This window comes from Tetrao urogallus (genome assembly GCF_951394365.1).
Source record: "Tetrao urogallus genome assembly, chromosome: 2".
NCBI classification, from domain to species: domain Eukaryota; kingdom Metazoa; phylum Chordata; class Aves; order Galliformes; family Phasianidae; genus Tetrao; species Tetrao urogallus.
In genome coordinates, this window is record NC_136814.1 from 103,939,172 (window position 1) to 103,958,481 (window position 19,310).

Here is a 19,310-nt window from a genome sequence, read left to right on the forward strand (position 1 = left end):
AGCCACGGGAATCCCGTCCCGCGTGGGTGAGTGGGGAACTTCCCGGGAATGGAAGGAGGGCGGGGGGAAGCAGAAAGATGGACAGCCCGGGGGAATGTGTGGGGATCGATGTGTGCCCGCAGGCTCCGGTGCCTCCATCCCGAGCATCCCTCCCGGTTTGGTTTGGTTCCCCTTGGGGATGCTGCCGGGTGAGAACAGCGGTATGCGATGCTCCCGGCTCCAGCCCTCCCCACTCTTCCCCTCGTGCCCCACAGGCAGCGGGAGGATGGAGAACAAGGCCATGTACCTGCACACCTTCAGTGAGAGGGAGAATGGATCCATCTTCGAGGAGCCCTTCGAGGGCAGGAACCTCTCCAAGCTGAACCTCTGCGAGGATGGTGAGTGTTGCATGCTGCATTTGGGGGCAGGAACCCATCCCGAGCAGGGAGCTCCCCTTCCACTGCAGTTCTTTAGGAGAAGTGCTCTGGGAATCCCACTGCACAGAGCTCCCTGTGTCTCCTCTGCTGTTCTGTCTGTCCCTTCTGGTCTCATGGGGGGATGAGTGCTCCTGTAGGATCACAATGGGCTCTGCTGCTGACCAGGGCTGTGCTCAAAGTGCTTCTTTTAGTGGGGAAAGTTTGAGCTTCCAGCTCTCATGCAAGTGTTTTTGCCCAGGGATGCCCTTTTTCTTTTCTCTTGGCTTACAAAGTGCTCCTTCCACTCAGTCCTGGCTTGGTCTCCATCATGAGATCAAGTACCACGGAACAGTCTCTCCCAAAGGAGGCAGAGCATTGCTTATATCACTGATGCCTTCCCAGGCTCACACACGTGGGGCAGCCCTGGATGTAATGGGGAACCCGGGCAGGCTGCATCCAGGCACTGCCAAATTGCTGTGTGGATGCTCACGCTGTGCAGGTGGCTCAAGGCAAGAAGAGCCATGGTGTTCCTATGGTGCTCCAGCCCTTGGGATGGGCACAGCTTTGGGTCTGTGGGTCATTTTCCATGGCATTTACATGGGTAGTATTGCTACCCATACCCGATGTCACCCTGCAATGCTCCCCCTGACCCCGCAGCACGTGGACCACCCCAGCAGAGCTCAGTGCTGGCACGGAGCAGGAGCTGGAAGGGTTGGAGCTCTCTGCAGCCAAGCCCTGGCTGCAGCACTGAGCAGCAGCGTGCTGCCCCGTATGCTGGATAAACAACCCCTGTGTCTCCAGGGCCAAAACCTCTCCTCCCTTGCTCTCCCTATGCACAGAGTTCACTGCAGGGAACCTGATCCCCACCCACTGTTGTGGGATCCAGGGGGTTGTGTTCGCTCTGGAGCCGCATGGGATGATTCCCTGGGCAGAGACAAGGTCAGCCCTGAGCCTGTGAGGCTTTAGCACAAGGCAGGGCTCATCCCAGCATGAGGATGAGGAGGGATGCATGCAAACACTGCTCCCCTACTTTGGGATAGGAACACAGGGACCTCTAAATGGGACTGGGGATCAACCCTGCTCTCAGTCCCCACCTTCTTCTGGGGCCGGGCAGAGCACACAGCTCAGCTCCCCCGGGGATGGGCAGGGGAGAAATATTTGCTTTTCCCCTTGGTTACGAGCCGGAGCACAGCCCTGGGCTGCTCGTGTGGTGAACAGGGAGGAGTGGGTGGTTCAGGGCTCGGGGCCAGCTCCTCCCGGAGCCTCCCAGGACCTGATATAAGTGTTAATGTCAGAAAAATATTGCAGCTTTGCTCATTATGAAACCTTCGGTTCCATCTGTTTGGCCGGTGACAGCATGCCCCGAGCAGCAAATGGGAACCGTATGCGGGTAATGAGCTGCATGTTACAGGGAGGGAGGCTGCTGGGAGGTGAGAGCTGCCCTTGCACCTTCCGCTGCTCTGGGTGCCCTCAGATCTGGGATCCCATGGGGTCCTGGGATCAGCCAGCAGGACCATAGCACTTCATCATCTCAGAGCCTGGTCACTAACCTCCCTCTGCCATAAATCTGCTCCGTCTTGAGCCCTACACCCAACGTTGTCCTTTGCTGGCTGGAGGGTTTCGTGAGACCCCTGAACCTGGGCAGGAGGGACCCACCGCCCATGGCTGGGGAAGGTCTGGGTGCAATGGGATCACAGAACGATAGAATTGTTAGGGTTGGAGAACACCTCTAGGAGAAGGGGACAGCCCAGCTCCTTGTCCCTCATGTCCCCGCCTCGGTCTCATAGAGTGCCCATTGAATGGGATGGGGCTGGCTCCCCAAGCCCCACTGTGATGTTCTCTGCTGGATGCAGGCATTGTTCATGGGCGTGGATAAGTGTGGTCTCCTCCTCACTGGGTTTGTCTTTGGGGCCACCGTGCTTCTCCCACTTCAGTCTTTCTGCTGGATGCATCCAGTTGGGTGCACTGGAGTGCTGAGAGAGGGCAGGATCCGACCAGCCCCACTTGCTGCATTGCTGACAGCATTATGGCAGCTGAGACGTTGGCAGATTGGCTCCTGGAGATGATGGACCCACACTGGCCCGGTGCTCCCCGTGACACCCACTCTGTCCCCAGGTGCCGGGCACAGGATGAAGGCAGCCGGGCGCTGCGGGCGGCTGGGTTCCCTGGCAGCACTCAAGTATGCTGTGCTGGGACTCTACCTCCTCGTCTTCCTCATCCTTGTTGGTGTCTTCATCCTTGCAGGTAAGGGCTGAGTGAGGGGCCACGCTCCCTTGAGCAGGATGGGATGGGGACCTGCTGATGGCATCCCTTCAGGGGAGAGGGGTCGGCGATGGGGTCTGCTGTTTGTGAGGCTTGGACCCATCCCTGGAGGGAGGTTGGATGGGGTTGTGGGCAGCTTGTTCTGTGGGAGGTGGCACAGAATGGGCTCCCCAGGGCAGTGAGCATGGCTCCCAAGGAGACACAGGGTTTAATTTTGGGTGGTGCTGTGTGGAGCTGGGGCTTGGACAATGACCTCCATGAGTTCCTTTCTTCTTGTTCTGTTCTGTGGGAGTCAGCATGGACTTCAGGCTCCCACCCTACACTGCAACCTCAGCCCCATGCACACATCCCACGGGGTTGGCTCTGCCCTGTGTCACTGCTACCTTTTGTCCTCCCTTGTCCCAAAGTCCTGGACTCAGTTTGGGCAGCAGTCTGTATCCCTTTCCATGGCCCTGCACGGCAGGGACACCACAACAGCTATCATACAGTCAGAGAATGGATTGGGTTGGAAGGAACCTCAGAGATCATCCATCTCCAAGCCCTAACAAGCACAGGACTGCTCCAAAACACAGACAGGAGATGCGACCCCAAGGACCATTCTTTACAAAGGGTGGATTTCGCTTTCTGTGGGCTGAGGAAGGGACAGCGGAGTTTTTTGCTGGAATTTTGAAGCCTCTCCCACTGATTTCTTGCATTACATTGTTTTAATGTTGTTGTTGGACCGAGAAACCCCGCGCTGGGGATGCCATGAATTGTGCAAAGGGCTCGGGACAGGCACGCTCATCCTGGTCTGAGGCGCAGCTGTTTGCTGAAAGCAGCTCCAGCAATAACAGGAACAGGATCGCGGTGTCTGATAGGGGCAGGGAGAGCTGCATCTGGGGCATCTTCAGGGCCTCATGTCCTGCAGGCACAGAGATCCCCGCTCTACCCATAAATCAAGTCCCAGTTGCCCATGGGGGGGGGAGAGCCAGGCCCTTCAGCCCACCCCATGCCTTGAAGTGCCCAGCATCAGGCACAGCCCTGCTGCATCCCACTGAGCTAGGTGTGTGTCCAGAGCTGGCAAAGGGCAGAAAATGAGTAAACCACAAAAAACAAAACAAAATAAACCACTTAAGAACTGAGGAAACAGGATGTTTTGGGTGAAAATAAAAAAATTAAAAAAGCAGGGGAGAAAAAAAACAAGAGGCACGGTGCTCTAAACGCAGCCTGCTTTTAATATCCTCTTTTGCAAGAGTTTGTTGTAGTGGTTTTCTGGCTGCGCCCCTGGGATGCACACTCCCTCCTGCTTGGCTCCTCCAGGCACCGGCAGAAAGGCGATGTGGAAGGGAGAGATCAGCGGGGCTGCCAAGGGGGAATGGATTGCAGGGTGGGATCAGGCCGCAGGCACGCGCTGGAGCTGAGGGCACGTGGTTGGGGAACACAGAGCTCGGGGTTATGGGGTTGAAAACACAGCTGAGGCCTCCTCGTGCCCTAAAAGAGCACGGAGCCTGAGCTGGTTGCACTCTTATGGACTCTGCTCTCAGCTTTTTTGCTGGTTGAATCCCAGCGGTGCAGCTGACTTCTGCATGCACTGAAGTTGCCTCGGTGAGGGCATCCAACCGGGCTGGTGGATGGAGCTGCACCCCACTGCCACGCGTGCACCTCATAATGGGAAGACAAATGCAACCAACCACTCAAAAATCCCCTTCTTCCACCTTCTTTCCCCCACTTCAATTGCTGAGCACGATGCTGTGGAGCATCCCTTTGGTTTCTTGGGATCAGCTGCGCTGGCTGTGCTCCCTCCCAGCTCCTCATGCACCCCCTCCAAGTTGCACCTTTCTGTATGCTTGCACGTGTGCACGGGGTGAGAGTGCAAGCACCGTGCAGCTTGCAGCTGGAGCAGTGCCTGGGGAAGGACTTGCAATTCCTTGGGAAAGAGCAGGGCATAGCAGCTCATGGGTGCTCCCAGGGCAGGATCTGGGGTTGGGGAGCCGCGCCAGGAGATGCTGGAGATAGCAGCCAGAAAGACGACATGTCCCAACAACACAATAGCAGGGAGGGAACAGTTGCTTGCTGAGCCCTTTGGGGACCATGAGCTCAGCCCTGGCGCTGCCAGGCCTCATGCTGGAGCTGGCAGCAGGGTGGTATTTGGGGTGGCCTTGCCAGGTGCTGTGTGCAGATGGGTGTGCATCGCCACTGGTACCATTGCACATGTGGGTCTGTCCTGCGTGCAACTGTGTGTATACACTGTGTGCATGCAGCTGTGCTCTATAAATGAGTGTGTTTGTGTGCATGCATGCATTAGTGTGTCTGTGTGTGCACGTGTACAAGCTGCGTGTGTGCATCTGTGTGCGTGCTGCAGGCTCCTGGCAGCTCTGATAAACACCCGCCAGTTCCCAGGTCCAGCATTCAAGCAAACAAAAGCAAACAAGGAGGCTGTGGGACCAACACACCCATGTTGTGCTCCTCTGGCTCAGCCCAATGCCTGCAACTTTGCCTGATGAGTGGTGTCACATTCATCCTCATTACTCACAGCCATTCCCCTCCCTTCTGATGGGTCTGGATGAGGACTTGCCCTGTGTTATCAGGCTCAATATTTCATGCCTTTTCTTGGGACAAAGCCTTTTCTTTCCCATCTGCTTGTCACCAGCAAGGGAGGAGCAGCAGCAATGGGACCATACTGGCAGCGGTGGCTGATGGCACTGGGGTTGTGGGAGCACAGGGCTGCTGGCACGGGGCTGTGTGCATGGAGAGATGGGATGGGAGCTGCACACAGCACACAAGGGACACGTTGCCTCCAGCTGTCTGTGGGCTCCAGGGCTTCTCATTTTTTCCCTCATTGCTGGAGGGAGATGTGGGGCCTGAGGGCAGATGGATGTCCCAGCTGATGGCTTCTTCCCCTCCATCCTAATCTCCATTTCTTCATCCTTCCTTCCATCCCTTTCTCTCTCCCTCCGTTCTTCCCTCCATCTATCTTTCCCTCCATTTCTTTCTCTTCCTCCGTTTTTCTATCCCTTCACCCTTCCAGCCTTCCCTCCATCTCTGCATTCTTCCTTCCAGCTCTTTCTCCATTCATCCTTCCCTCCATCTCTCTATGCTTACCTCCAATTCTCCATCTCTCCCTCCACCTCTCCTTCCTTCCATCCCCTTCTCTCTCCCTTCATTCTTCCCTCCATCTCTATCCTTCCCTCCATTTCTTCATCTCTCCTTCCATCTCTCTATCCTTCCATCCTTCCCTGCATCCCTTTCTCTCTGCCTCCCTCCATCCCTCCGTCCTTCCTTCTATTCCTTCATCCCTCCCTCCCTCTCTCCTCCTCCACAGGGACCACAGAGCCAACCCACTGGGCTGCATCACAGAGCAGAGCTTTGTGTTCCAGCCAGGGGAGAAACCTGGTTGTTAAATTAAAATTAAAACCTCTGCAGGGGAAGAAGTAATTTGGAGATTTGTGTCTGGGGAGGGATCTGTGTGTGCAGAGGGAAGCGGACACTTTTAACAGCCAGTTGGCTGCAGGGAAAGGCACAGAATGAAACCACTCAGCCTGGAGCAGGGAGGCTCAGAGGGATCCCATCATGGCCATAAATCCCTACAGGAGGTGCAAGGGGAAAGGGCTGGGCTCTGCTCAGGGGCACTGGGTGTAGCCTGGAGCTCAGGAGCTCCTCTCTGCCCATCAGCAGCACTGGTGTGCAGGCAGATGCCAGAGCCCTGGCACAGGGAGTAGAGAGCTGAGGGGACTTCTGCTTGGGCATCGCCCACAGCCCCTGGCTGTGGTGCTGGGCACACTGCTCTGGGTGGTCCTGCAGTGGTGGGGATGAGGGGGGAATGACCAGAAAGATCCACGGGTGCCTCCAGCCCCAAGCACCCTGGGGTTCTGAGGTTCTGTGATGATAAGTGGATGGATGATGGGTAGATGTATGGATGGATTGATGGGTGGATGGGTAGATGGACGAGTGGATGAGTGGTGGATTGTTGGATGGGTAGATGGATGAGTGGATGAGTGGTGGATTGTTGGATGGGTAGATGGATGAGTGGAGGGGTAGATGGATGAGTAGATGGGTAGGTGGATGAGTGGATGGGTAGATGGATGAGTGGGTGAATGAGTGGACGGATGGATGGGTGGATAGATGGATCAGTGGAGCACCTCAGAACGGGAGATGCCCAAATGCTATGTGCACACCTTTGCCAAGCCCCATCTTCTTGGGGTGCTTCCTGATGCCCCTTTCCCTTCTCTCCCTCGCAGTCTCCAGGCCGCAGACTTCTCCTGAGGACCTGAAGGCGTTGATGGGGAATGTGAACCGCCTCAATGAGAGTTTCCGGGACATGCAACTGAAGCTGCTGCACCTCCCTCTGAAAGGGGATGTGATGGATCACATCTGGAGGCTCCAGGACCTTCTCCAGAACCACTCGGACTCCTTGTTCCTCATGACGGGCTCGCTGCAGAAGCTGGAAGGCCTTCTGTGGAGCCTGCAGACCCAGGCTGGCCAAACCGATAGGGCCGTGGCCAATCTGTGGGACAGCCTGGCCCTGCAGGGCGATGCAGCCCAGCAGGAGCTCTACAAGCTCTCAGTGGAAAGCAACAACAGCCGGCTGCTGCTGCAACACCACGAACACCTCTTGAGCCACTTGGGCAGCAGGCTGGAGGGTCTGAGCGAGCAAGTGACAGCCGTCAGCGGAGCCGCCGATGCCATGAACAGGACCTTCTCCTACGATGTCAACGTCCACCACAGCCGCATCCAGGACCTGCAGGTACTGATCAGCAATGCCACCGAGGACGCCCGGCGGATGCGGCTCATCCACATCGCCATGGAGGAGCAGCTGAAGCACGAGCTGGCCATCCTCGGCAACGTGACGGAGGACCTGCGTCTCAAGGACTGGGAGCACTCCATTGCGCTGAAGAACATCTCCGTCATACGGGGTAGGTCGAGGTCCTTTGGTAAGCAGCATCCTGGTTGGCGCTGAGAATCATAGCACGGTTTGAGTTGCGAGGGACTTTTAAAGGCCATCTGGTCCAACTCCGCTGCAGTGGGGGTGTCCTTGGTGCTTTGGGTGGCCCTGGTGGCACGGGGATTTCCTTTGGGGGCATCTCAGGAACGCTTGCATGCACCAAATCCGTCACAGAACCACAAAATCGTAGGGGTTGGAAAGGACATCTGGAGAACATCTAGTCCAACTCTAGGTCTGTGTGGTGTCCAGGTGTCTCCATCGCCTTGGACGCTCTATTAGTGTCCCTCCAAGTTCTCTCTGGTCCACATTAGGGAGCTCCTGGGATTTTCTCACTGGTTAAACCTCTGCCAGGTCCCTGCTGACCACAGACCGGGCTGAGTGCAGCAGGCAGAGGTCTTTGTGTGCTGCTGCAGTGGTCAAGCAGAACATTTCCCACCAGGTGCCTTCACTCATCACCCATCACATCACTTGCTTAACCACATATCCTTATCAGATATCTCTATTATGTATACACATATAAGATGTTGGAGGAAATTTTTCACTCACAGAGTGGTCAGGCCCTGGCACTGCTGCCCGGAGAAGCTGTGGGTGCCCCATTCCTGGAGGTGCCCAGGGTCATGTATGGGGGCTGATGTAGTGCCTGATTCAATGGTTGGCAACCAACTCAATGATCTCTGAGGTCCCTTCCAACCCAAGACGTTCTATGATTCTATGATCTTCTTTTTTGCAGGTTTCCCTTCCCATGTTCTCATCTCTACCTGCAGCCCATACCAAATAACCAACCCATCCTCTCTTGACCACTGCCCCTAGTTTTGCAGAAATCCTTTTTTGCCAATTATGATATTACTGTCTTAGGCAGTGACATATGCACACCCAGCACAGAGGTGCTCCTCTTGCTGCTCCTCAGTCACATCATGGACAGATGGGTTTTCATTGGCTGAAACATGAGCAGGTTCAGTGGGATCCATTTCACACCAGCTCCCAATTCCAATGTCCTCAGTCCACGATGAGCATTTTCCTGGTGCTCCTTGCCAAAATACCAGATGGGTAGTGCAGGGGCTGCCAAGACACTGGATCTGTCTGGCTGTTATCTGAGCCAGGAGGGGACAAATGTGGCTTTGCAGCATCTGGAGCTGCAGCAGCTTCAGCCACCTGACAGCAGAATCATAGAATCATAGAATGATTAGGCTGGAGGGAACCTTAAAGATCTTAGAACCACAGAAAGGATTGGGTTGGAAGAGACCTTAAAGATCATAGAGCCATGGAATGGTTGGATTGGAAGGGTCAATAAAGATCATAGAGCCCATGGAATGGTTGGGTTAGAAGGGTCATTAAAGATCATAGAGCCATAGAATGGTTGGGTTGGAAAGATCTTTAAGGGTCAGAGAGTCCCAGAATCATAGAATCATGAAATGGTTGGGATGGAAGGGATATTAAAAATCAACTAATCCCAAGCTGCTGTGAGCAGGATCGCACCCACTAGATCAGGTTGTCCTCTAGGATATGCTGTGGAGGCTGATGGATCACTGGGCTCATTGTGGTGGGAACAGCTTTGAAGGATGAGTAAATCTTGGAGCCAGCTAACAGATTTGCTGTCCCCCAGGACTGTGTCTGACCTCTGGTTTTAGGGAAAGGGAATGTGGGACAAGTGCAGCACGTCCTGTCCCTGGCTGTGTTCTCCAGTCCCCAGGTCTTATGGAGCAGACATGGTTGATAGTCGCCCATGGCCATCTTCCATGAAACCTTGTGCTATCTTCACCTGTCTATGCCCTTGGCCTCCCTGATGTTCCATGGAAGGCTATCTGGGATGGAGGGAGGGGGGAAGGGGATGGGATGGGATGAGATAGAATAGAATAGAATAGAATGGGATGGGATGGGATGGGATGGGATGGGATGGGATGGGATGGGATGGGATGGGATGGGATGGCATGGCATGGGATGGCATGGCATGGGATGGCATGGGATGGCATGGGATGGGATGGGATGGGATGGGATGGGATGGGATGGGATGGGATGGGTTGGGATGGGATAGGATAGGATAGGATAGGATAGGATGAGATGGAATAGGAAAGGATGAGATAGGATGGGGTGGGATGGGATGGAATAAGATGATAATGATGAGATAATGCTGAGAGAATGTGATGGTGATGATGTGATGATGAGATGATAAGATGATGAAGATAAGGATGAGAAGTGTTACACTGAAGCAGTTACAACCACCCTGCCAAGAGGTGCCCATAATGGGTGCATGAACAGGACATGGCCTCCCTCTTGCTCTTTCAGGGCACAGAAAATCAATGGCTGTACATAGCACCACCCATACATGCATCCATATCCTTCCTATTTCTTAATTTTTTGACCCATCTATTCTGTTTTTCCCAGCAGACCCATTCCCATGGCAGGGTGTCCATGTTGCTGCATCACTCCCTGCATCCCTCTGCCAACCCCACTGCACGTCATCCCCATGGCAAACCACAGGGCACTGCTCTTAATTTCTTAATCCTTTAATTTCTTAGTTTCATAAATCCTTAACCTTATTTAGGACTGCTGAGTGTCCCCCTCTCCCAATCCTGGCCCTCAGGGACGTGGTTAGTGGGCATGGTGATGATGGATCAACAGTTGGGCTTGGTGATCTTAGAGGTCTTTTCCAACCTTAATCATTCTGTGATCCCTCATCACCGCCACGGCTGGCTGTTGTTTTTCTGCACAACTGTCAGACTGTGGCTTTTTGGGTTTCTAGGAAAACAGACTTTTATGGTTTCCAATTATCACCCTGGCGTGGTAGGACAGTGACCAAATGACCCTCCAGACCTCTCTCTGCCCTATTTTCAGTTATCCCATGAATCATTTCTTTTCTGTCCAAGTTCTTCCAGCAGATTCAGCCCATAATTGTTTTCAGCTTCATGGAGTTGGCCCCTTGCAAGGCTCTGTCACTGCTTGGACTTTCTGCTCACTCACAACAAAAATGATCACCAATGGTTTGTTCCCAGCCAGGGGTGATGTCTGTGCTGTAAATCCACTCCTAAAGGCTCATCTCAGTATTTCCAAAGAGCTTTAAAAAAAAAAAAAAAAAAAAAAAAAAGAAAGAAAAAAAAATTATTATTATTTATTATTTCTTTCCTGGAAGATATTTCAGTGGAGATGTCACAAATTTTGCTCGAAAGGAAATTCCAGCAAAAACCGAAGTTTCCTTTCAGGTCACATGCAGGTGGAAGATACGAGGTGAAGGAAGAGGAAAAATAGGGTGATACTTACGATAATTCTATACATATCTATATGCACAAAGCAGCTGGGGTTGATGGAGTTACTACGGTCCTTTGCACAGAGCAGGGGACGGGGCTGCTGGCAGTGCCCTGTAGCCAGAGCTAAGGGACCCCACATGGACACCATTGCAACCAACCCCATTGCATTCCAGGGCCCCCAGGACCCAAGGGAGACCCTGGCCATGAAGGGATGGAGGGGGAGCCTGGCCGGCCCGGCCCACCCGGCCTGCGAGGTAAGGACTTATGGGGCAGCCCCTGGGCTCCTCCTTCTGTGGGGCACTGATGCTTAGGGACTTTTCATAGGATGCTTTCTTCAATGCCAAGAATGCTTTTTTTTTTTTTTTTTTGCTTTTTTTTCCGCCTTTCTTAATTCAAACCATTGTTTCCGAGACAAATTCAATTTAAAATACAAGAGAAGACCCTCACATACCCTAGGAAATTGGCCTCATTGTGAGCCTGGTTCTCATTTTCAGCCCAACCCAGAAGTGATGGGTTTACGTACAGGATGCGGATGCACAGCAGTGCCAGGATCCCATCACCCTGACCCACATGGGGCTGCCAGTGTCACAGCAGAGGGGCTCAGAGCCTTGGACACCCCCCTCCCCTGTTTTAATGCCCTACATCCCCCTGGTGGTGGAAACCCAGCTGCTCTCCCCAGCGCTGGCTGCCCACACTCCTTTCACCAACAGATATATTTTTTTTATGTGCTGACAGATTCATGGCTGTTTTTCTTGGGCGTTACAAGCATCAGAAATACATCATCTGATTTGTTTCCTTTTCTTTTTTTTTTTCTTTTTTCTTTTTTTTTTCTCCTTCTTTATTTTTTCTTTAAACAGAAAAACAAAACGGTCTCTGGAGGGTTCACCTATGGGAAGAGCTGTTATTTTGGGGTCTTTCTCCACCTCGCTTTTTTCCAGTGCATTTTTGGATGCAGTTGGGGTAAAATCCCCATAGCGCTGCAGCTCTGCCCTCCTGCCCCCAAATCAGGGCCAGCTCCTGCCCCGCTGTGATGCCCCATAGCGCAGCTCAGAATTCAGTCCCCATGTCCTCTGGAACCCAAGTTCATCTCGGTGGCTTTTCCTTCTTCAAACCAGAGGAAAACCCTGGGATTCCCAGAAAGGTCAGCCCAAGAGGGGCTCAGCTCAGTGCCGAGGGTGGGGGGCTCTCATGGAGTGGTTCCTGTGCTGCACCGTGACCCCTTTGCTTCTGTCCTTGCTCCAGGGATGCCTGGGGAGAGAGGACTACCAGGACCACGTGGCTTGAAGGGGGACAAAGGAGACTTCGGCCCTATGGGTCCAGCTGGGATGCGGGGATTCAAAGGTAAGGACCAATAGGACTGGGATCAAAGGTAAGGACCAGCCTCTAGGACATAGAATTATTAGGTCATTAAGCTGGAAAAGACTACTGAGATCACCAAATCAACCCATCACTACCAACTCACTAAACCATGGAGTCATTGGATTGGAAAGATTTTCAGGTTGACCAAACCATCAGCTTGACCTGCTGAATGCTATTCCTAACCCACATCCCTTAGTACCACGGGAGTGAAAGGGCACATCAGGGGCTTCTTGGATATGGAGGGGAAGCACCGCTATGGGGGCACAGAACCTCTGCTTTGGGATGGCTGAGCGTGGGGATGCTCCCTATAGAAAGCAACAGGAGTGAAGAGCTTTGTTTTTGTGCTCCCTTCCTGACTCGCTGTGGTTTGAGCACGGAAGGCGCCCGCACACAGCAAGGCAAGGCACACCCAGGGGACCTTTTAAAAGAAACTCCTCAGTGCTGTGGCCTAAATCGGGATGGGTGATGCCAGCTCCCAAAACAGGCTCTTTCCATCCCAAAATGGAGGAGGCAGGAAGAGCCCAGCCCAGGGATGTGGCACCGCCCTGGCTCCAGCTGTCCCTTTTTGGGGATGTCCCCATCCACGTTCTTTGTCTCTTCCAGCAGTTTTCTGCACCGGTTTCCTCTGGTGAAATGCCCTCAGTCTGTTCCTGATCCTCTGGAGCACCTCCATGGTGATGGTGGTTGGGTCAGGGCTTGGGGCCAGGCCAGGAGGTCCCTTCCAACCTAAAGTATTCTGGGATTCTGGGACTCTGGATCTACAACAGCAGGAACCATGGCCACTTCTCAGCAGCAGTTGGACTTGATGATGTTAAAGGTCTTTTCCAACCTTAACGATACTATGATTTTATGAGCAGCCATGGTGTTGATAGGTTGGCTTTGGGATTGATGATCCTAAACATCTTTTCCAACTGCAATGATTCTACGATTCCCCTGTTAGCTCTCCAACACATTTCCAAAGCCATTCTGCATCTCCAGTCCCCTTGCCCAGGGAGACTGAGCACTTCTGCTCTTGGGTATGGAAAGCAGAAAGTTGGATGGCTCCAGAGGCAGTGGTGAAGTTTTTAATTGTATCTATATGTGTGTGTATATGGGTGTCTACTGATTCTAGCTAGCATCTCCTTGCTGCTATGGAGCAATCCCTATATCCAGGGATGCCACCACCTCTGAGTCCTTCCTGTCCCATCCCTGTCCCACCCCTCCGTGACAGATATGTCCCACCCTGTGGCAGCCCCGGGTCCCAATGAAATCCCAAATCTTTCAGGATCAGGGGGCTTCTCCCCAACCCTTCTCCAATAAATCACAAAGCACGTTGGCAGCAAGTGCTGAATTTCTACGGTTTATGGGATTCTCTGAAATTTATAGGAAACAGACCCGGGGTGAGGCAGTGCTCCAAGCTGGGGCTTCAAGCAAAGGCACCAGGCACCCCTGTCACAACCCTAACCCTATAGCAGGAGGGGTGAGCAACAAGGCTCTCCCCAAAAACCCCGGCTGTCCCCACTATAGGAAGTTCTCCCCAAAATTCCTGGTTCACAGTATTGGAGAAAAATGTACCAAACGCTGCAGACACCCTGAGGGATGGCTTTCCTTTCCTGCCTATTTCCTCTCATCACTATTTTCCTATCCTCGATGTATTTTCCCTCCAAATCACCCCAGGAAGGGATTATTTCCCCCATTTCCAAATGGGAAAAGCCATTCTGGAAAGTGAGCATAAATCAGTTGTCTTTATGCTGTCCCAGGGAATGCTGTGCAGGGAGCGTGCTTGGGAGGGAAAGCAGTAAATTAACCAGAGGTGGGGGGAAATTTGGGGCAATGAGAGGTTCCTCTTCATGCAGGCAAAGCAGGAGGTTCTGTCTGGGACTGAATTTAAAGGGCAGCAAGAGCTGCATCCATCAAGGCGCCCTAACGGCATCCCTTCCTCCCTCCAGACCACTGAGGGCCATGGTCAGTGGGCATGATGGGGATGGCTTGGGGTCAGACTTGGTGATCTTGGAGGAATTTTCCAACCTTAGTGATTCCATGATTCCATGATTCTATGGGTGGGAAATGGCCGTGACCATGGGTGGGATCCCCGTGAGCCTCCTTAGCAGCAAGTACACATGATGGCCCATGTTCATTTTGGTATCCAGCTCCTATTGTGAACTGATCTTTCTACTCACCTTCCTATTCTGCAAGCTGATCATCAAATGATAGAATCACTCAGGTTGGAAAAGCCCTCTGAGATCCCCAAACCCAACCCCAGCCCACCCCACCGTGCCCACTGCCCACATCCCTCAGTGCCACATCCCCATTGCTCTTTGAACACCTCCAGGGATGGTGACCCCACTGCCTCCCTGGGCAGCTGTGCCCACTGCATCACTCTCTTTCTGGGCAGACTTTTTCACAATATCCAACCTGAATATCTTCTTCTTCTGAAAGTTTTCAGTGCTGCAGTCATAGAGTCACAGATTCAAGCTGGTTATAGATCACAGATCCACATTCCTTACTGGGACTTTCAGACCACGACACTTTTGCCCAGCGCTGCAGATGGCATTTCTGTTCCTCGAGTTTCACCCTCCCCCGTGCATCTCCCCTGATAATCCCTATACAATGCACTGTAGGGCCCTGCAGGGATTGCAGCGTGCACCTCAATTCAGCTCTCTGTGACCTCGTAACACGGAGACCTGGGAACCCCTTTGCTGCCCCCCACAATAGGGTGACAGTATGGCACTTGTGGCTGTGCCCGTACACCATCCCACGCTGCCATGTCCCACCCCCACCTCTCTCCTGCTCTCGGTTCTGCTGCCATCTGGTTCCCATCAGCAGTGCGGGCTGCAGGCAGCCTTCCTCCAGCTGACACAGCTGGGGCTGCCCGGGGGGAGCGATCTCAGCTTCCCAGAGCCTCCAAGTTAAAGGGCAAGAATTTCCTGCATGCTTTTTTCTTTTTTTTTTTTTTTGCTGTTATTATTATTATTATTTTCCTCCAAACGTGCATGCGTGTTGGTTGTTGTTCCTACAGGCAGATGAGGGACGAGGGCTTCTCGTTTCGGGGAGCAGCTCCAGCACCTCACTGCTTTTGGTTCCCGTTATCCCAAAGGACAGTTGGAGCATCGCCCTCAGCCCCTGGGGTCCCCTCTGCTTCTCATCCTTTATCTGCACCCGGAGCTGTTGTGTACAGCCACAGAGCAGCCGATGCAGCATTCTAAGGGTGTTTCACATGGATCTGGGGCTCCCTGAGTTGTGTCTGGAGGTCACAGAGTCACAGAGTGGCTTGGGTTGAGAAGGACCTGAAGGATCGTCTCATTACAACCCCACTGAAACCTTGTGCCAAGCTGGGGAGGCAGAACCACTTCTGCTTGGGAAGGGATAGAAAGATCTATTTTCCTCCTAAATTTTCCACCCACACCACCAAGGGGAGGGATCTCAGCAAATTGCTCTTTTCCCAAGAGCAGCTCCATGTTCAGCAGCCACTGCCTTGCTAGAGGCTGACACATCTCCTTTCATCAAAGCTGATATCCCATACTCTTTCTCTTCCCAGGTGACCGAGGACCAAAGGGAGAGAAGGGAGACCGTGGCAGCGACATGGGTGAGTGTCCATGGATGTTCCCTGCTGCTTTTTCCCCACAGGACACGCTGGGGATGGTCCCTCTGCTCTTGGTTTTGATGCTGTTTGCTCCTTATCCTCAGCATCTTGGATTAGCCAAATAGTTTGGCAAACCAAGGCAACAAGCCTGGGGCATCAGAGGCTGGGAAAGCATCGCCAGGGTGAATCACAGAATCATTAAGGCTGGACAAGACCTCTAAGATCAGCAAGTGCCACCATTGACCCGTCCCCACCATGCTCACACATAGAACCACTGAGGTTGGACAAGAACCTCCAAGATCACCATGTCCAACCATTGACCCATCCCCACCATGCCCAATGACTCATGCCCCTAAAATGGGACATGGTTACATGGCATGGGTGCATCCAGCACAGACCCGGCTGGAAGCTGGATGCGTGCATCTTTATCCCAAACAAAAAGGATCTGCATGGCCCTTGGGGTGGGTTTGCATCCTGTCCCCCCTCCTCACCAGGCAGATGTTCTCTATTAGAGCAAAGCTATCTCGGTGCAGCTGCAAAGACTCAGCCCTTGTTTTCACAGCCACTAGGATTTGTTTCTCCCCTTCAGCTTTTCCTTTCTTGTTTTGCTTTGGCTTCACTGGGGAGGGAAGGTCAGAGGGAGGCATTGAGGGGGTCGGAAGGAATTGGTGCAGGGAAAGCAAACACACACAGGAAAAAATGAGGAATGATGATTTGGGGGCTTACTGAGTATGAGGCACTTGGCTGATACAAAGGGTGATGACTTGAAATGAAAAGAGGGAGATTCAGGTTAAATGCTAGGAGGAAATTCTTCACAGTGAGGCCCTGGCACTGCTGCCCAAAGGAGCACGGGTGCCCCATCCTTGGAGATACCCAAGGCCATGGATGGAGCTTTGGTGTATAAGAGGTGTCCCTATGGCAGAGGTTGAGGCTGGGTTGGTTGTAAGGTCCCTTCTAACCCAAACCACGCTGGGATTCTGGGTCCATGAGATGGTATTGGGGCGCTCTGGGGGTTCCATAGAGATCCACAGGGATCTACTGGGATCCCACAGAGATTCATGGGAGGCTATTGGGATGTTGTAGGGTGCCATAGGAGTCCTTGGAGGTTCTAGAGTTCCATAGTGTTCTATTGAGGTGCTCCTGTGGGTCCTGAGGGACTATTGGGGTCTCATAGGGTGCTACTGGAGGGCTGTTGGGTTCTGGCAGTGTTCTCAGAGTCCTTATGGAGGTGTTTGAATGCTATTGGGGACCATGAGGTGCTCACTTGGGATCCATAGGGTGCTATTGGTGTCCCACTGAGGTGCTGCTATTGAGGTGCTTTGAGAGTTCCGTAGAGATCCATAGGGTTCTATCGAGATCCCAGAGAAGTCCAACAGTGGGCTATTGGGATGCTGTAGGGTGCCATAGGGTTCCTGGGAGACTCTGGGTCCCATAGGGTGCTATTAGGGGGCTGCTGGGTCTAAGATAGACTATAGGTATGCGTAGGACGTTATTGGGGTGCTGTTGGAGTGCTATTAGGATCCATGGGGTGCTCAGCTGGGGTGATTCTGGGGGTCCATGGGGTCATACTGGGTGGTATTGGAGGTCCTGAGTGGCTCTTCTATTTCCATAGGGTGCTATTGGGGTACTGTAGGGATCTATTGGGCTGCCATAGGGGTCTGTGGTGTACCAGAGTGGTGTCATAAGGGGTCTGTGGGTGCTCTGGGATCCACAGGTGCTGTAGGAGTGCTATTAGGGCCCAGGAGATTCTTAACAGGGGTCCATGGGGTGCTATCGGGATACCATAGAGGGGGTTCATAGAAATCCATATGGTTCTATTAGCACCCCATAGAGATCTGTGAGGGGCTATTGGGATACTGTAATGTGCTGTTGCGGTGCCACTGGGGGTACTGGAGGCTATTGGGGTCCCATTAGGGGCTACTGGGATGCAGTAGGGTTCTAATAGGGTGCTACAGGAGTCCATGGGGTGCTACTGGGGTGTTGTAGGATGCTGTTGGAGTCCATAGAGTTCTACTGGGCTGCCGTAGGGGCCCATGAGGTACCACTGGGATCCTTAGGTCTATGGTGAGCCATTGGGGTGGCCTTGGTGACAACCACAGTGGGACATCTCCAACACCACATCGCACGGTGATGCCCCACCAACCCCCCCATCACTCCTGTGTCCCGTCGTGTCCCCCCATGTCCCCTGACATCCCCTCTGTCCCCAACAGCTGCTGCCGAGGAGGGGTTGATCCGGTTGGCCAACGGCTCGGGACCCCACGAGGGCCGCGTGGAGGTTTTCCACGACCGCCGTTGGGGCACGGTGTGCGATGATGGCTGGGATAAGAAGGATGGGGACGTGGTGTGCCGGATGCTGGGCTTCCGAGGCGCCGAGGAGGTGTACCGCATGGCCCGCTTCGGCCAAGGTGAGCAGGTGGCAGAGGGTGACAACAAGTGACAACATTGAGATGGCAGTGCTGGACAGCACCACCACCGGGGCTGCGGGAGTTTGGCTTGGAAACCAACCCTCATGAAGACGTCCTGAACTCCAGGAGCTGGTGGCCTCTGCAGCTTAGGTAGACCCCAGGGGTGGCCCTGCAGCTGTGCCCCAGTGCCCCAGCTGGAAAGAGTGCAGGGCATGGAGAGCAGCCAGCTCTGTCCCCATTGCTGTCCCCATCCCTGTCCCCATTCGTCACCCCAACTTTGACCTCATCACCAGCCCTGTCCCCATCCTCACTCCTGTCCCCATCCCTGACCATATCTGTGTCCTCATCCCCATCCAATCCATCCAATCCATCCTCATCCCTATCCCCATCCCCATCCCATCTCCATCCCTGTCCCCATCCCCGTTCCTTTTCCATTCCTGACCACATCTGTGTCTCTGTCACTTTCCCTATCCTCGTCCCCAACTTCATCCCCAATCCCATCCCTGTCCCTCTCCATCCCTCTTCCCCAACTCCATTCCCATTCCTCTCCCATCATCATCCCTGTCCCTGTTCCTGTCCCCATCCCTGACTGACATCCCTGATCTGTCTTCATATCTATTCCATTTTCAATCATCATCCCCATCCCCCTTGCCATCCCTGATCCCATTCCCATCCCAGACTCCATCCCTATCCCCATTCCATCTCCATCTCTGATCCCATCCCTATCCTCATCCCCATCTCTGTCCTCATCCCCAACCACATCTATGTCCCCATCCCTGTCCCTATCCTCATCCCCAACCCCATCCCTGTCCTCATACCCATCTCCATTCCTGTCCCGTTCCCATCCCTACCCCTATCCTCATTCTATTCCCATTCCATCCCATCCCATCCCTGTTCCCACATCTGACTCATCCCCATCCCTATCCCTGGTCCCAGTTCCCGACCCCATCCCCACTCCACCTCATCCCCATCCTTGCAGCTGACTCCTCTCCATCCCCATCCCACAGGCACGGGCAGGATCTGGATGGACGACGTCTCCTGCAAGGGGACTGAGGACAGCCTGCTGCTCTGCAGCTTCTCCAGCTGGGGCAAGACCAACTGCGGCCACGCAGAGGATGCGGGCGTCAAGTGTGTGACGCCGTGACAGTGAGGACACCCAGTGCT

General features: G+C 53.6%; 1 protein-coding gene across 1 annotated transcript; it reads left to right on the plus strand.

The window, feature by feature from the left end:
* Positions 1-265: 265 nt before the first annotated feature.
* Positions 266-19,290, plus strand: SCARA5 (scavenger receptor class A member 5; the record flags this gene model as incomplete). The annotated part of the gene is made up of 8 exons (XM_079532720.1): positions 266-377; positions 2,511-2,639; positions 6,875-7,549; positions 10,994-11,074; positions 12,063-12,161; positions 15,697-15,744; positions 17,952-18,146; positions 19,154-19,290. 8 exons carry the CDS (start codon positions 266-268, stop codon positions 19,288-19,290), a joined length of 1,476 nt encoding a protein of 491 aa, XP_079388846.1.
* Positions 19,291-19,310: the final 20 nt, after the last annotated feature.